The sequence below is a fragment of the Eumetopias jubatus genome, unplaced genomic scaffold, assembly GCF_037043125.1.
Source record: "Eumetopias jubatus isolate StellerSeaLion01/CBP00866 unplaced genomic scaffold, mEumJub1_p1.0 scaffold_2, whole genome shotgun sequence".
Classification (NCBI taxonomy): Eukaryota; Metazoa; Chordata; class Mammalia; order Carnivora; family Otariidae; genus Eumetopias; species Eumetopias jubatus.
In genome coordinates, this window is record NW_028274808.1 from 202194229 (window position 1) to 202210641 (window position 16413).

General features: G+C 64.2%; 2 protein-coding genes across 6 annotated transcripts in view; one reads left to right on the forward strand and one right to left on the reverse strand.

The window, feature by feature from the left end:
• DGKQ (diacylglycerol kinase theta) lies at window positions 1-12885 on the forward strand. Of its 2 annotated transcripts, XM_028087194.2 has the most exons (23): window positions 1-383; window positions 2951-3030; window positions 3660-3759; window positions 4138-4223; window positions 4322-4447; window positions 4920-5073; window positions 5156-5227; window positions 5350-5450; window positions 5563-5801; window positions 5894-5984; window positions 6077-6131; window positions 6242-6303; window positions 6678-6828; window positions 7177-7215; window positions 7804-7919; window positions 9225-9376; window positions 9554-9702; window positions 9796-9974; window positions 10292-10392; window positions 10568-10714; window positions 10814-10925; window positions 11007-11159; window positions 11351-12885. In XM_028087194.2, the coding sequence occupies exons 1-23, from the start codon at window positions 98-100 to the stop codon at window positions 11450-11452; spliced, it is 2853 nt and encodes a 950-aa protein (XP_027942995.2). In that variant the 5' UTR covers window positions 1-97; the 3' UTR covers window positions 11453-12885. The 2 variants fall into 2 exon arrangements, with proteins under 2 accessions (XP_027942995.2, XP_027943001.2); XM_028087200.2 differs by lacking the exons at window positions 1-383; window positions 2951-3030 and having other exon boundaries at window positions 3713-3759; window positions 4184-4223.
• Window positions 12098-16413, reverse strand: part of TMEM175 (transmembrane protein 175) — a 26071-nt gene continuing 21755 nt past the window's right edge. For all 4 annotated transcript variants that reach the window (XM_028087237.2, XM_028087229.2, XM_028087213.2 and 1 more), the window contains 3 exons: window positions 15315-15393; window positions 15031-15166; window positions 12098-13582 (listed from right to left, as the gene is read on the reverse strand). In XM_028087237.2, coding sequence (XP_027943038.1) covers window positions 12916-13582; window positions 15031-15166; window positions 15315-15393 — 882 coding nt within the window. In that variant the 3' untranslated portion in view covers window positions 12098-12915. The remainder of the gene's footprint in view (window positions 13583-15030; window positions 15167-15314; window positions 15394-16413) is intronic.

Sequence of the window (16413 nt, forward strand, 5' to 3'; positions counted from 1 at the left end):
GCGGACCGCGGGGTCGGAGGGGAGGCGGAGGTCCCTCTCCTCCGCAGCGCGGACCCGGCTCCTGCCCGCCGCCGGGGCTCGGGCCGCCCGGGTAGGGATGGCGGCGGCGGCCGAGCCCCGGGCCCGTGCCTGGCTCGGCGGTAGCTCGCCGCGCCCGGGCAGCCCGGCCTCCAGCCCCGAGCTAGGCGGCAGAGGCCGCGCGGGGCCGGGGCCGGGGCCGGGGCCGGGGCCGGGGCCGGGGTCTTGTCCGGAGCGGGCGGGCGCCAGGCCCCCAGGCCCCGCCGCGTCTGGCCACAGCTTCCGGAAGGTGACGCTCACCAAGCCCACCTTCTGCCACCTCTGCTCCGACTTCATCTGGGGGTTGGCCGGCTTCCTGTGCGACGGTGAGCGCCCGCGACCCCATCACAGACCCCGGCCCCTGGCCCAGGATGGGCTCCTCACCTCTCACCTCTGCACTCTCAGCAATGGCCTCCTCAGGACAGAACCGCCTGCCCCACGGGGCAGGAGTGTGCTGGCCGCAGACCTTCTCCAGGGAGGTGATAAGGACTGGCTCTTCCAGGGGCTTGGGGGCACCAGGTGGCTTCCCCCAGGACTGTGGGCCTCAGGAAAAAACTGCTCCCCGTGCTCCCTCACTGGGGTTGGGATTCAATGGGGGAAGAGCACTGTGGGCGGCGTGGGGCAGGTGCAGTGGCTGGGGGATGAGTCCAGCCCACCCCGAGCAAGTGGGACTTGTCTGGGCTCCTCAGTCCAGCCGCTGGGGCAGCACGGGGCAGCAGTGTGGTCAGGCAGGGCTGGTCTGGGCTACTGGTTCCTGTAGCCTAGTGCTGGGCCTTTTTTGCCCTGCATGCACACTGCTGCCCGCAGGGCCAAGTGTGGCGTGCCCCAACAGGGCTCCCACCTAGCTGCCAAGCTGGCTGGCCGGGCGAGGAGGCCTTCCCTCCTCTGGCTCATGGGACATCGAGGGTGCAGGCTTCCAAGGCCTGCCCTCTTGTAGTCTTGCTCCCTCTGCCAGAACAGGTGGGTGGGCCCTGGGGACCAGAGCTGCCCAGGGATGTGGAAGGTGGCACTTTGTGGGGAGCCTTTTTTCCACTTGGGGAGACAGGCTTTTGTCTCTGGGGACAGAAGGACCACTTAACGCCAAGCTTTACAGAGAAGGCTTGACCAGGTCTGGGTGGAGGAGGCTGGGTCCTTCACACAGGATGCCTTCTACCAAAAAAAATGGCATGCTCGATCTGACTCCTTAGTGCTGCACCAGGTGGCCTGGGGGGAGTCACCCCTAGATTCTCTCATATCAGAAACACTGCCCTTTCTTACCGTCTCCCATGCCAAGAGGCTCACCTGAGCAGGGAGAAGTGCTTGTGCAGGCTGAGTCAGCTTTAGGTCTGAGGCTAGACCCAGGATCTCTGCACAGGTGAGAGGTGGTGAAGGCAAGGCTCCAGGTCTGAGGCTAGACCCAGGATCCCCGCACAGGCGACGGGTGGTGAAGGCAGGGCTCCAGGTCTTCCTCACTGCTGTGACCTTCTGCAGGTGGGGCTCTAGGTCTAAAGGGCGAAGCAGCTCATGGAAAGAGGCTGGGCTTGGGGGATGACGTGGAGGCCATCCCTGGGCATCTGTATGGACCTTCTCCCCACCTCCGTGGGGAAGGGGTGGTAATCTTGGCAAGCAGAGGGGCCTGACAAGGGTGTGGGAGGAAGAGCCTCCCCGCCTGCCCCGGAGTACCCGGGATGTGGGATGTGGGATGTGGGGTGATCAGGCCCTATCTCCGTGGGCCAGAGGACTGGGTGCCACCTGCCCGCCACCGCTGCCTTCCGGGACAGAGCTAGTCTGGGTGCCCTGAAGGGGAAGCTAGCTGGAGTGCTCACCCTTCCTCTCTGCCTCCCTGCTGCTTCCATCCGACCCCAGCCTACTGTAGTTCTTCTGAAGCAAAGTCTCAGGCTGTTCTTGCTAGCCTGTGGAGGACCGGTCTGCCTTCTCCTAGGGACGCGTGGGTAGGGCTGCAGTGGGTGGGAAGGGGCTGCCTCAAGGCCCCCCGGGTCACACTTTTCACCAAGGGCTATGTTGCAGTGAGTTCTTCTGCCCCCTGCCCACTTCCCAGCTTCTTGCTGCCTTGTCTAACCCACCCCACCCCAGTGGGGCTCTGCCCAGGCCCCTGGCCCCCTCCCCAGGCCCACTCAATGCTGTATGTGCTGCCAGAGGGCGCTTCCTCTTGGGCTCCTCCTGTCATCATCGTCTCTCGGCCTCCTTCTTAGTGGCCCTCAAGGGCACAGCGTACGTCTGAGTGCTCACTGCCTATAGAGCCTCTGGGCTGTCTACTCCTCTGGGCGGGGGCAGGTGCAACCATCCCTGGGCTTGCCACCCTGCCTGTCTCGGGAGGCCCTGGCCCATTACAGACTGGCTCTGGTCTCGGCAGGCACACCACACGGGAGGGGGTAGTTAGGGGTCTTTAGAGTTGTGGGGGAGTGAGGGAAGGGTTTCTTGGTGAAGCTGGTCTTGGGGGGAGATGCCCACTTACCTGCCTGCACCTCAGGGCCAACAGATTGGAGTGTGCCCCTGTGTGCTAGGGGCAGGGGCCACTCTCAAGACTCCAGGACACAGCATCATCCCCACTCCGGGCTCTCGGGATGAGAGGTGGCGTGGGGCAGAGGATCAGGGTGTCTGTGGCGCTTCTGTGGAGGGAGGCTGTGGCCATGCCCTCCCTCTGCCCCCACGACGGTGGAGACGGTGGGAGTCACTTTCTCCATTGCTCACGCGGGATCGGAGCTGGGGTGGGGGGGGTGGGCTGCAGCGACTCACCCCATGCTGACTCCCCTCCAGCTCTGGCAGAGCGGGCCCACCGTGAGAGGCGCACTGCCCTGTCAGAATGCTGGCATCCGGCCATGGCCCCTGGTGGTTCTGCTGGCCAAAGCCTGGGGTCGGACGGGGGCCAACTCATGCAGCTCTCATTCCACAGTCTGCAACTTCATGTCCCACGAGAAGTGCCTGAAGCACGTGAAGACCCCCTGTGCGGGTGTGGCCCCTAGCCTGGTCCGGGTGCGTATGCAGTGTGGGCAGAGGGCTTGGGGAAGCTGGCTCTTGTGGCAGGTCCTGGGCTGAGAGGCTGGCTGGTTGGATGGGGTGGGAGTGTTCCATTGTGCTGCCTTGGGTGCCCAGGATGCTGAATGCATCCCTGCTTGTGAGCCCCTCCCAGGACAGCAGTGGGCCTCACTTCCCACTGGTTCTGACCACTCCTCCTTGGGGGTCCCTGGCACCCAGCACTGCTCGTCCTGCCTGTTGGTGGGCCTCTGTCCCTGTGTGCTTTGTCCAGCTTGCCCCAGATGTGTCATGAGGGCAGGGGAACAGGTCTGGAGGAAGCTGGACTGGACTGCACAGCTGAATCAGGCATGGGCAGAACCAGCCGGGGTGTTCCCTGCAGAAAGGGCTGCCTGAGATCACAGCTGGCCTTGGTCCTGCAAGGACTCTGAAGAGAACTGGGCAGTTTCAGCAGGACCCCTAGGAGGCACAGAGGGGCGGGCGAGGATTTAGGGGGACCGCAGGGGTCAGGCAGGGGGTGTGGGTGGCAGTGGGAGCTGTTGGGGATGTAGAGAATGAGGCCTCCCGGCCCCAGATGGGCGCTGGCAGGTAGGCCCCAGGCTGAGGGGGAGCTCTGCTGCTCCCTGCAGGTCCCCATGGCCCACTGCTTCGGCCCGCGGGGTCTCTACAAGCGCAAGTTCTGCGCTGTGTGCCGCAAGACCCTGGAGGCCCCTGCGCTCCGCTGTGAAGGTACTGCTGAGCCCCCCGCCCCCCCCCATTCTGCACCACTCACCAGGGGCCTGATCTCTGCTGCCCAGGGCAGCCCACACCTCGCTGTGGCCAGGCGGCTGGGCAGGAGGTGGGCTGGTGCCCTGGGCACTGATGGGGGGGCGTGTTTGTGGATCCCGAGCTGCCCTCACAGGGAAGCAGGTGCAGGGGGCCACACAGGTTGACAGGAGAAGCCGGCTCCCATCCTCTGAGAGGGGGGCTCCCCTCCTGAGAGCTCCCCACCCCAGGAAGGATCAAGGAAGTGTGGCCAGGACTGGCTGGCCTTGGCAGAGATGCCCGAGAGAAGGGGGCAGGGCTGTGGGGAGCGGCGAGAGGCCCTTAACCCTGCCCGCCCCCCAGTGTGTGAGCTGCACGTTCACCCCGACTGTGTGCCCTTCGCCTGCAGCGACTGCCGCCAGTGCCACGGGGACGGGCACCGGGACCACGTGAGTGCACAGGGCCGGACGCCTGCGGTGGGGGGCCAGGCGGGGGCGGGGCTTGCTGGGGGTGCTGGCTGAGCCACCGGTGACTGCCCCCTCCGCAGGACATGCACCACCACCACTGGCGGGAGGGGAACCTGCCCTCCGGTGCGCGCTGCGAGGTCTGCAGGAAGACGTGCGGCTCCTCCGATGTGCTGGCGGGTGTGCGCTGCGAGTGGTGCGGCGTGCAGGTGGGGCTTTGCGGGGGGGGGGGGGGGGGGGAGCTCTGGGGGGCGGGGGTGATGCGGCGTGCAGGTGGGCTTTGCGGGGGGGGGGCGTGTCCTGGGGGGCGGGGTGGTGCGGCGTGCAGGTGGGGCTTTGCGGGGGGGGGGGGGCGTGTCCTGGGGGGTGGAATGGGGCAGTGGGGTTTCTGGGGGGGTGGGGTGTCACGGTCCTAGGGGGTGGGGCGGCGTGGATGTACTAAGCTTTTGGAAAGCAGGATAGAGGTCCTGGGAGCAGGTGTGGTGCGTCCTTCCGCTCTCACCCGTCTGCATCGCACTCTCTGGGGCGGTGGGTGGTCCCCGTTGTACAGAGCTGGGGATCCTTCTGGTCTGAGGGTGGTGCCACCCGCCAGTGTGCCCTGTCGTGGGCTGGTTAGGGGCCATCAGTCCAGCGTGGGCCCCTGCGGAGTGGCTGAGGGCCAGTCCATGCCCCCATCTCCAGGCCCACTCAGTCTGCTCGGCGGCGCTCGCCCCGGAGTGCACGTTTGGGCGCTTGCGCACCATGGTCCTGCCTCCGGCGTGCGTGCGCCTGCTGTCCCGAAACTTCAGTAAAATGCACTGTTTCCGCATCTCTGAGAGCGCGGCCCCAGAGCCAGGTGCGTGAAGGGCTGTGCTGGGGCCGGGCGTGGGGGCTGGGGGTGGGCCCCGAGTACGAGGTCAGCTGTGCCCCTCCCGCAGGTGAGGGGGACGATGGTGTGGACGGAAGCAGCCCCACTGGCCTGGGCAGAGAGGTGCTGGCCCCGGAGTCCAGTAAGTGCCCCTAGCTGTGGCCTGGCCCGCCACCCTTGTGCCTCCTCATCCCTCACCCCATCCCCTGTCCTGTGCCCAGCCCGTACCCACTCCACGGGCCCATGTCCACTTCTCTGGCCCAGGCAAACTGACCCTGAAGGTCTTTGATGGCAACGATGCTCTGCAGAGAAACCACTTTCGAGTCATCACTGTCCCCCGCCTGGCCAGGAGCGAGGAGGTCCTGGTACGAGAGAGCCCCCACAGGGGCTGCGGGCAGGGCCCACTCCTGGGGGCGCTTTGTGGCATCCGGCCTGGCCCTGGCACCTGTCCACATGTGCCGCCCCCACCCCCCGCAGGAGGCGGCTCTCCGGGCTTACTATGTCATGGAGGACCCTCGAGACTTTGAGCTGCAGGCGCTCCCCCTGCCTGTCCACGCTGCGGACACTGGGGCTCGGGGCAAGACCCGGGCCGGTGGGAGTGCGGGGGGGGAGGACAGCAGAGGCCCTGGATCCCGAGAGGCTGCACCCGAGGCCTGGATCATCCGCGCTCTGCCCCGCACCCAGGAAGTCCTGAGGATCTACCCTGCCTGGCTCAAGTGAGACCCAGGCCCAAGGCCCGGGGTCTGCCGGCGGGAGTTGGGAGGGGTGGGGGCCGTGTGACCCAAGCTCCTGAGATTGTTCCCTGCAGGGTGGGTGTGGCCTACGTGTCCATCCGTGTGACCCCACAGAGCATTGCCCGGACCGTGGTGCTGGAGGTTCTGCCGCTGCTTGGACGTCAGGTGTGTGTGCCGCTGTGGTCCCGGCCAGTCTGGGGGGAGTCCTGGGGGAGTCAGGGGTCCAGGCCTCATGCCTCAAACTCCGCCCCCCACAGGCCGCGGGTCCTGAGAGCTTCCAGCTGGTGGAGGTGCTCATGGGTAGCAGGCAAGGTGAGAGGTAGCCCGCGGTCGATGTCCCCTGATCTGCACCCCCGGGCGCCCTCAGGTCTTCGGGCGGCAGAGCACTGGGTGCCCACAGACCTTGCCTTTCGTTCTTGCAGTCCAGCGGACGGTGCTGGAGGACGAAGAGCCCTTGCTTGCCCGGCTTCATGACATCCGGCAGGTCATTGGGTGTGAATGCTGGTTCCCTGCGGAGCCACCAGCCTTTGGCCGTGGCCGCTGCCTCCTAGTGAGGGAGCCTGTCCCCAGGACACCACGTCCCTCTTGGTTGGCAGTGCCAGCCCTCCTGGGCCTGGCGGGTCTGTCTGCTTGCTAATGTCCCCTTTTCCCGGAAGGTGGGGTTGTGAGTCACAGACCCCACCCCCCGGAGCTCCCTGAGTGCAGTTGAGGAGTTTGTCCCAAGGGAGGAAGGCTGTGTTTCCCTTTCCATCTCGGTGTGGTTCAGCCTGGGGAACCTTTCTGGATGAGGAGGGTGGAGGGGCCGGGCGCTGCGGTGCCCTCCCTGAGTGCTCCGCTCGGTGTCCTGCCTCCCCGCAGACGTCCCTGCGGCAGATGACCCAGGTGCGGTTCTACGTGGCTGAGAGCAGAGTTGTGGTCCCCCACGTCTCCCTGTATGTTGCTGGCCTGCCTCCCGGCCTGTCTGCCCAGGAGTATGGCAGCCTGCTGGAGGAGGCTGTGGCCACCAAAGGTGTGACGGCCTGGCTGACCTGGGAGCAGGGGGAGGAAGGGGGACCTTCTGAGAGCAGGCCGCGGGGGCTGGTTCTCCTCCCCTCCTCCCCCGCCACTCGGTGTCTGAGCCTCTGCCAGCCTGGTGCCCACTCTGTGGTCTGTGTTCTCGCCTTCTCCGAGGGGCTTCTGAGACTCCTGAGGTCTAGCCTCTGCCTTTTCTGCCCTTGGCTCTGGGCTGGGGAGGGACGGGTTAGGGGAGCTGCCCCTGCTGGGTCATGGGCCCAGCTACAAACAGTGGCAGCTGGGCGGAGGGGAGGAGGCCATGCCCAGACCCCGTGCCTCCCCTGACGGCAGCCTGTCTTTGCAGCTGGCCTGGTGTCCGTGAGCCACGTCTACTCCTCCCAAGGTGAGCCGCCGCCCTGGGCCGCAATCAGATTTGGCCAAAGGTCGTTCCCTGGAGTTAGCTGGAAAGGCCTGCCCTTCTTGCCTCCATGTTTAGTGTTCCATTTTGTTGAGGACCTGACCTTTTTCTGGGGGAACCCCACGTGAGGGACCCGTTTCTGTTTTTTTTCCTGGCTCACGGCTGTCGTGCTTTTACTAAAATGTGACTGAGTTGCAGAGGACTTTTCTGCCAAACCTGTTCTGCCCTTGGGTTTGCATCTTTTTTTCACGGGAGACTTCAGATCTATCCAGAAGCGGGAGGACATTCCCATGAGCCCCAGGTCCCTTCTGTGGGTTCCCAGCAGTCATCAGTGTCCTCCGTTCTTGTGGGTGCGTTCCTCGCCCCCCAGGGGCCCCAGGGATGAGGGTGTGCCCAGCCACACCGCCCTTTTCCATCCACCTCCGTATCCTGTCTCCGATGTTGGCCGTAAAGGCTCCACGGGGTCGGTGGTCCTGCATCACGTGGATGCCGCTGGATGGCCAGATCCAGGGTCCCTTCTGGCAGTGGGATGAGGGGAGGCTGCGGTCTGAGCTTACAGCCCACCTGCTGCAGGTGCAGTGGTGCTGGACGTGGCCTGCTTCGCAGAGGCTGAGCGACTGTACATGCTGGTCAGGGACACAGCTGTGCATGGCCGGCCACTGACTGCCCTGGTGCTGCCAGACGTGTTGGTGAGTGGGTGCCGTCAGGGACACAGTCCACAGCAGGGGAGGAGCCTGAGGTCCGGGGGTGACAGGCCTGTACCATGGCTGATGGGTGGAGGATCAAGGGTCACTGGGACCTGGCCCCACTCCCCCTGCTTGGGGGGCCTGGGCCACCTCTGGCCAGGAGGTGGGGCTCCCTGACTTTGGACAGCATCTGGAAGTCTGAGCTGGGGGCGAGCCCAGGGCCAGGGTGGACACCACGTAGGTCAGGGCAGGGTGAGTGGCCAGAGCCCCAGGTCCTGCCCTACACTCCATGCCTTTGCCAGCAGCCTCTGGTCCTCAGCCCTGCGGGCCCCCAAGGTTTCACCAGAGCTGTCTGTGACTACTCTGTCCCTGACCCTGGGCCCCTGTCCAGGTGAAACAGAATTAGAGTGGATAAGTTCACTGTCTGTGAGCCACCGGGTGGGCGATGCCTGGCCTGGCCGCCCCCTCCCATCCTGAGCCGGGTGCCCTCCCGCTGTCCTGATGAGGATGCAGCCCCGGGCAGGTCAGGGCCCCGGGCAGCTGGCCCTGTTGGCAGAGCCGGGTGGGCAGTGCCGACGTCCAGTTTTTCTCTCCTGGCAGCTACCTGCTTTGGGGTGAGCAGGTGAGGGATGACTGTAGGAGCTCTGCCCCGTGGGTCACGTCACCCCAAGTGTGTCCTTGGCCTTGAGCCGTTGCTGAGCTTGCACCTGTTACCCAGCACCGCCCACCATGGGACCCCAAGGCCCCCCGCCATCCTCACCATTGTGGGGGCCTGAGCCCCTGGCTCGCTGTCTCTGGGCACCGCGTTTTGAGGGTTGTTGGGGAACGGATGACTTCTGCCAGGGGAGGCGTGGGGCCACTCTGTGAGCCCGATTGCTCCTGCTCGCTGCAGTGTGGGTGGGCAGGGGCCCTGAGAACTGCAGGAGGGGCAGCCGGAATCCCGCGTGGGTGTCCAGCCTTGGCGCCTGGGCTGCATGGGTCAGGTAGCGGGCGTGGTCTGGCCACGAGGGCCGCGGTGGACGGTGGCACGGCCCGTTTGCTCAGAGCTCCAGGCCGGCCGGCCTCATCCCCGCCCCGTTGGCTAGCGCCTATGGATGCCTCTTCTGCTGGGGGCGGGGGGTGCCTTGAGTGGTCAGTGGCAAGGTGGGAGTGGCCAGGTAGCCCCCCTGGGCCCCATGAGGGCCTTCCTCGGGCGGGGGGCTGGCCCCAGGTGGGCTCAGGCTGTGTGGGCTCAGGGTTGGAGGACTTGTCACTGCCCCCGTGGGGTGGCCTTGAGAACCTGCACTAACCCAGCCCCCCATCTGTCAGCACACGAAGCTGCCCCCAGACTCCTGCCCCCTCCTCGTGTTTGTGAACCCCAAGAGTGGAGGCCTCAAGGGCCGTGACCTGCTCTGTAGTTTTCGGAAGCTGCTGAACCCTCACCAGGTCTTTGAACTGACCAACGGGGGGCCTCTTCCCGGGTGAGTGTGGGGGCGCCCGCTGTGCCGCTCACAGCCTGACGAGCCTCAGGAGGGGTGCTTGCACGCGGCTGTCGAGAGGCCAGAGGGAACAGACCCGTCCAGGCCGTTCTGCGTGGGGTTCAGGTGCTGCCCCTGGCATGCATGCGTACAGAGCGCTTCCTGTTTGCCTCTCGCCAGGTTCCATGTGTTCTCTCAGGTGCCCTGCTTCCGGGTGCTGGTGTGCGGTGGGGACGGCACCGTGGGCTGGGTGCTTGCCGCCCTGGAGGAGATGCGGCACCGTCTGGCCTGCCCAGAGCCTTCCGTGGCCATCTTGCCGCTGGGCACAGGTGGGGTCAGCCAGCAGGTCAGGGGACAGACCTGGGGGGGGGGCGGGGGGTAGGTGGGTGTGGAGAGTCAGTTTTCGCTTGTCCCTGACCCAGGGAATGACCTTGGCCGGGTCCTCCGCTGGGGGGCGGGCTACAGCGGAGAGGACCCATTCTCTGTGCTGATGTCGGTGGATGAGGCTGACGCTGTGCTCATGGACCGCTGGACCATTCTGCTGGATGCTCATGAGGCTGGCGGTGCAGAGAACAGCGTGGCAGATGTGGAGCCCCCCAAGGTACCAGGGTGGCAACTCCACACTTCTGTCCGGGGATTCATGCGCATCCCGGCCACCACCTGGTGTAGGTCCCAGGGCCACCCCCTTTATGGGGAAGCCGAGGCACTGTCAGCAGTGGCTTGCTGGGGACGTCCCAGGCTGGCTGGCTCAGATGGTTGCCTCCTCCTGGGTGAAGGGCAATTACAGAACAGAACAGAAGCTGCTCTGACAACGGCGGCAGAGTCGGGTTGGAGAGGAGGCCGGACCCAGCTTGGGGGACGCAGGAAGGACCTGGTGGGGGCCGACCAGGGTCATGGGAGAATGTGTCTTGTCTCTAGATTGTGCAGATGAGTAACTACTGTGGGATTGGCATCGACGCAGAGCTAAGCCTGGACTTCCACCAGGCACGGGAGGAGGAGCCTGGCAAGTTCACGAGCAGGTGACAGAAGATCAAGGATGGGGGCTTGGGACTGCTCTGGACAGCAGGGCTGCCCCCTGGTGACAGCGTACTCCCAGGGATTCACCAGCAGGAATTGGTGGATGGGACTGACACTTGGGGGGTTGTCTTAGGGCAAGGGCTCCGCCTTGACGGTAAGCGTACACCTCCCCTGCAGGTTCCACAACAAGGGCGTGTACGTGCGAGTTGGGCTGCAGAAGATCAGCCACTCCCGCGGCTTGCACAGAGAGATCCGGCTGCAGGTGGAGCAGCAGGAAGTAGAGTTGCCAAGCATCGAGGGTCTCATCTTCATCAACATCCCCAGGTGCCAGTGGGTGGGGCTCCAGGGGGCTCTGGCCTCAGGTGGGGCTCGAAGCCCTGGTCCAGCCTGCCCACTTACCTGTGCGCCCCTCCCTCGGTGCAGCTGGGGCTCGGGGGCCGATCTGTGGGGCTCCGACAGTGACTCAAGGTTCGAGAAGCCACGCATGGATGATGGGCTGCTAGAGGTGGTGGGGGTGACAGGCGTCATGCACATGGTGAGTGTGGGCAGGCGGGGGTGGGCCCCCGGCGTGGGACCGCAGCCCGCTGAACCCAGCCGGCCCTCTCCTCTCTATCAGGGCCAGGTCCAGGGTGGGCTGCGCTCTGGCATCCGCATCGCCCAGGGCTCCTACTTCCGCGTCACTCTCCTCAAGGCCACACCTGTGCAGGTGGATGGCGAGCCCTGGATTCAGGCTCCTGGGCACATGATCATCTCAGCTGCGGGCCCCAAGGTACCACATGGGGTGAGCGGGGTGGGGCCTGAGAGCCTGCAGCAGCCTGTTCTTCCTCAGGGGCCCCCTGGGTACACGGACGGGAGGGGCCCACAGGCTGAACCGCCCCCACCCCCACCCCTTCTGTCAAGTGGGCTGAGACCGTGCCTGCAGTATCACCCAGCCCTCTGACCTGACCTATCCTGGGACAGGTCCACATGCTCAGGAAGACCAAGCAGAAGCCCAGGAAGGCAGGGACCCCCAGGGATGCCCGAGCAGATGGGGTGCCTGTCCCCGAAGGGGACCCCAAGTAGAGGAGGGCCCTGGAGCAGTGTGCCTGTCCAGCAGCAGCTGCCGCCAACCAGTGATGGATGGACTTGCCTGCGGCCTCGACTGGGGGCGTCTCCCCCCACCCCTGTGCCACATGGAAGCTGCTGGGTGGGTGGCAGGTGTTCCCCCCCTGGCCTCCGATCCAGCGACAGGGTGGGCGCAGGGCTTTGGCTGGCCAATCGTCCCACCCCTGCAGCCCAGGCCACCATCCTGCGTGGCAGGCACTTCTCCCTTTGCGTCCCCCACCACCTCTGAGCCTGTTGAGCTGGGCAGCACTGAATCCTGGGCCAACCCCCCAGATGCTCCTAACAGAGTGTGCCCAGTACAGACCCTGAATGCCAGCCACCAGGTCCTCTGGCCGACTGTCCCACTGAGGGCTGGGTGGGGGCACCTATTGCTTGTGCTGGGAGAAGTTGCCTTCTCTCCCGGCCCACCACTGTGGAGGAGCTGCTTGGGCTGCACCTGGGGGGTGGAGGGGCCCGAGGCCAGGTGGGCTTGGCCAACATCCTGACGGTGGAGCAGGAGGGGAGCTGGGCCCTCACAGGAGTGGGGCAGAGCGTGCCCAGAAGGGACCAGAAGCAAACCCATGGAAGCCTGGGCTGGGAGGCCCAGAGGAAGTTTACAAGGTGTGACGTGGGGAGGAGCCAGTTTTAATCACCTGTTTGTCAACAATCAGCATGCCCGTTCCCAGCACCTGTCGGGCTGACCAGACACCCGGGCCCCCACTACCCTGAGCTCAGACAGGCCCCAGGTCAGTCTGGTGCATCTCCGGAGTCCCCCAGCGAGAGGCCCAGGAACCACGTCTCTCTACTTGTCCTGGCTCTTTGCTTTTGGCACCGTCTGGCTGGGCTCCACCCTGCCAGCCCCGTGTCCCCCAAGCTTCTGCCCAAACTGCACAAACGCACTGCTGTGGCCATTTGTGACGGGACATTCCTACCCTGTGCCTCCAGCACACAAGCGTGTGTCCGCCATGATGTCCCCGGTGGTGCAGTTAGTGTTTGCTTCGCAGGCCTTGGCGCCGGTTCTGGCCTGTAGCTGCCTGTCCTTCTGTATTTAAGTGAGTTTGTGTGCCCAGAGGGGCAGTGTGGGCTCGGCACCCAGGCCCTCGTGTACCTTGTCACTACCTGAATGTAAGCCTAATTCATGTCCAGGACAAATACAGTGTGGGCACTGCTGGCCTGCCATCTCCTCTGTGCCTGGGGACCCATGCCCCGCCCAGGGTTGACGCCGTGGGCTCCCAGCGGGAGCTCGAGCACCCGCGCGGCTCGGCTTCACGAAGATAGAGAATGTGGGCCCAGGACAGAGATGGACACGCAGACGCCAAGCTCCTGTCATGCTGTCTGCAGAAGCAGAAACCCTCCCGAGGGCTCTAGAGCAGGGCGATGGAAATAAGAACCAAACGGGCCGGGGCGGGCCGGGGAGGGCCGGGGCGGGCAGGCACCCGGAGCTAGTAGGCAGAAGGCAGGAGCGGGGCCCGTGCGTCGTCCTCGCTCCCCTCGCTCCGGTGTGCTGGCAGGCTGAGGCCCTGCAGGGCATGCAGTGGGGCCAGGGCCAGGCGTACGAGGAGACGGAGCAGCAGGAAGGCGAAGGGCACAGCAATCTGGGTGAGGTGGAAGATGGCCGCGCTGAACCGGCTCAGGAAGCAGGTGGAAGCGAAGGCCAGCAGGCTGACGCAGGGGTACAGCGCGAGCTTGGCAAACATGAACGCGTGCTCACGGCCCCCGAAGCGTGCCGAGGGCTGCAGCGTCTCCCCCTCGTGCAGCAGGGCCGTGGTCCAGATGGCAAACTGGAAGATGCTGGCAAAGAAGATGATGGCACAGCTGACGCGCACGCTCTCGAGCTCCCGCTGGGGCTGCTGGGCGAAGGCTGAGGTCTGCTGGTAGGCCAGTGGGAGGCCGCCCACGAAGGCTAGCGAGAGCGTGTTGAGCAGCCCCATGGACTGTGTGGCCTTGCGGATGTGCAGGAAGAGCGAGTGGTGGGCAAACCAAAGCAGGCCCACGGTGGCGAAGGAGCCGAAGTAGGCCAGGAAGTGCGGCCCGTACTCGCTCAGCGCTGCCACCAGGCTGCCGTGGAACTTCTCCTTGACGTCCTTGGAGTCCGGAACGTTGTCCTCGCTGAGGATGGTCAACACACAGCATCTGTCACAGCCTCGACGCGGGGCGTCGGGTCAGGGCTGCACCCCCACCCCATCCCAGCCTGGACGAGCACACGTGCGTTTCAGAGAACGACATGGAAAAGCTGTGGTCAGCACACAGACACCAAGCAATTCCATGTTGTGCCTCTGAAGTGCAGATGTCCCGGTGTCCCATCTCTGCCCAGGCCGGGTGCGCAGCACTGTCCCCTCAGCCCCCCTGGCCTCCACAGCTGGGTGCGCGTGAGGTCTGTCCACTCCCCCCCGCAGCTGCCCATCCACTTGGGCGGTGGTCCTGCAGATGGGGCGGGGGGGAGGTCAGCCTCTGTGGTTCTCAGGTTGCTGGCCCAAACGTTGCTGGAAGGAGCAACTCTAAGGCACATCTCGGGATTCTCCCCCCAGATGGATGTCCCCGACTGCACGGCCCAGGGAGCCCGTCCCTGTTCCCAGGCTGGGGGGAGGCACCTGAGACACCTCTCAGCTCACAATGGTGGGCTACCCATGTGTCTGGGGGTGCGTAGGGAGAGCTGCAAGAGTCTGAAGGTATAGGGGCAAGTGCCCCCAGGTGCTGGGGCTGTGGCTCGGGGCAGAGGCCCCCAGCCTCCACTGCTCCTTGCAGCTGGGCCCTGGCGGCAGAAGCAAAGCCGCAGCATTCTGGAACCTTAGGTTCAGGCCTCCGAGATCGGCACCCATGAACATTTGCTCCCAAATTTTAAAAATTTACAAATTACAGTAGGAAAAAGCTATCAAGAGAGAATTAGAAGAACTAACACTTTAGACCATCAGATACAAAAATGTAAAATCAAAATGGTGTAACCTGTCCGACAAAATAAGAACACACTGAAACAGGATCAAAGAAACAAGCGGTTCTAGAAAAGAATGGAAAATATGAAGAAAAAAAAGCAAATGAAACACCTAAAAATAAAAATGCAGTAACTAAAATGAGAACTTTGACAGAGAGGAGGTAGATCAGGTAAAGCAGAAGAGCGCAGAGTGAAGGGAAAACTGAGCAGAAGGGAGGACGCAGGGGAAGCGGGGCAGGGAGGCCTGGGAGTGGGGGGAAGGGGCTGGGGGGGTGGGGGCGGGAGGGAGGGGCAGTCCTGGGGGGGAAGGGGAAGAGGCTGGGGGGGTGGGGGGATGGGAGGAGGGAGGCGGGGGGATGGGAGGAGGGAGGCGGGGGGAGGGGTTAGGGGGAAGGAGGGGAGGGTGGGCCTGGGGCAAGGCGCAAAGGGCGAGGCCTGTCCACACCCATCTACCCAGCTTGGGGAAGGGAGAAGTGACCGCTGATGCCCACCCCCCTTCAGCACAGGAGACCCTGAGCTCTGGGGAGCTCTGTCCAGGTCGGCATCAGGAAACCTCGGCACCTGCCTCTGTAGGGCTGGATGATGACAGGCAGGCCGTGGACCCCCTCCCTCAAGACTGGGTCCTTACCAGATGTCCAGAATGAGGAGTGTGGCGACAATGGCATAGACCCCGTCGCTGAAGGCCTCCACCCGCTCCTTGCTGAGAGGTTCATGCAGGTCAAAAGTGAAGAATTCCACGCTGTGAGCTGGGGGCTCTTGGGGGCCTGTGGACGTGCGGGAGGGAGAAGCTGGCCAGGGGAGGGGGCTCTGCAGGGACACCTGGCTGTCATGGGTGCCTGGGCCCTTCCCATGCTCCACGGGCCTTAGGGAGCAGTGCTGAGGCCCCGCACACCAGCCTGCCCGAGCACCTACCCACAAGCCTGCCCTTGCACCAGCTGGAGGCCTTGCTGACGTAGGGGAGGGAGATGACCATCGCCATCAGCAGGTACGACTGTGAGAGACACAGGACGTGTCAGGAGAGGATGTGGTGCCTGGAATCCCACCCAGAAGCCATCCGTGCCAAAGGGACGGCAGCACCAGCAACAGAAGAAAACACAGGTGAATTCTACCTCATCAAGCTGAAAAACTTCTGTGCATCAGAGTATTTCCAGAGGAATGTAAAGGCAGCTCACAGAATGTGGGAAAATACCAGCAGGCCACACAGCTGATGAGGCTGTGGTACCCGGGGCAGGCGGAAAACTTCACCTCCACAGCAAAGACACAACACCCAACCCAAAGTGGGCGGAGGCCCTGAGCAGACAATTCTCCGAAGAAGATACATACACAGTGGCCGACCCGCACAGGGAAAGGTGCTGAGCATCACCAACCATCGGGGAAATGCAGGTCAAAACCACGGGCAGACCCCACCCCACACCCCACAGGACGGCTGCTCTCAAAGGAGCGGAGACCGACAAGCCTTGGCGAGGACGTGGGGCAACCGGAACCCCGGGCACCGTGGGGTGCAGCCGCCATGGAGAACACCGTGGAGGGTCCTCAAAACACTAAGCACAGAATGAGCCCACGGCCCAGCCATTCCACGTCTGGGTGTGCTCCCCGGAGAACGGAGAGCAGGGTCTGGATGAGAGGCCGGCACCCCCGTGTTCACGGCAGCATCATGCACAGCAGCTGAGACAGGGAAGCACCCCAGTGTCCGTGGATGAATCAATGGGTAAGCAAACTGCGGTCCTTCCCATGACCGTCCAACAGGAGGGTGGATTCCTGACTCCTGCTACCGCACGAACAAACTCGAAAACATTATGCTGAATGAAAGAAGCCAGACATAAAAGCCTCATGTTTTATGATTCCATTTACACAAATTACCCAGAAAGGCAGTAAGTAGATTAGGGGTTTTCCAGGGAGCAGGGTGTGGTGGGGGGTGGAGACTGCTAATGGGGGTGGGGTTTCTGTTGCGGTGACGAGAACATTCCAGAAGTAGGTAGAGTGGTGGCTGCAGAGACAATGCCTCTGGACC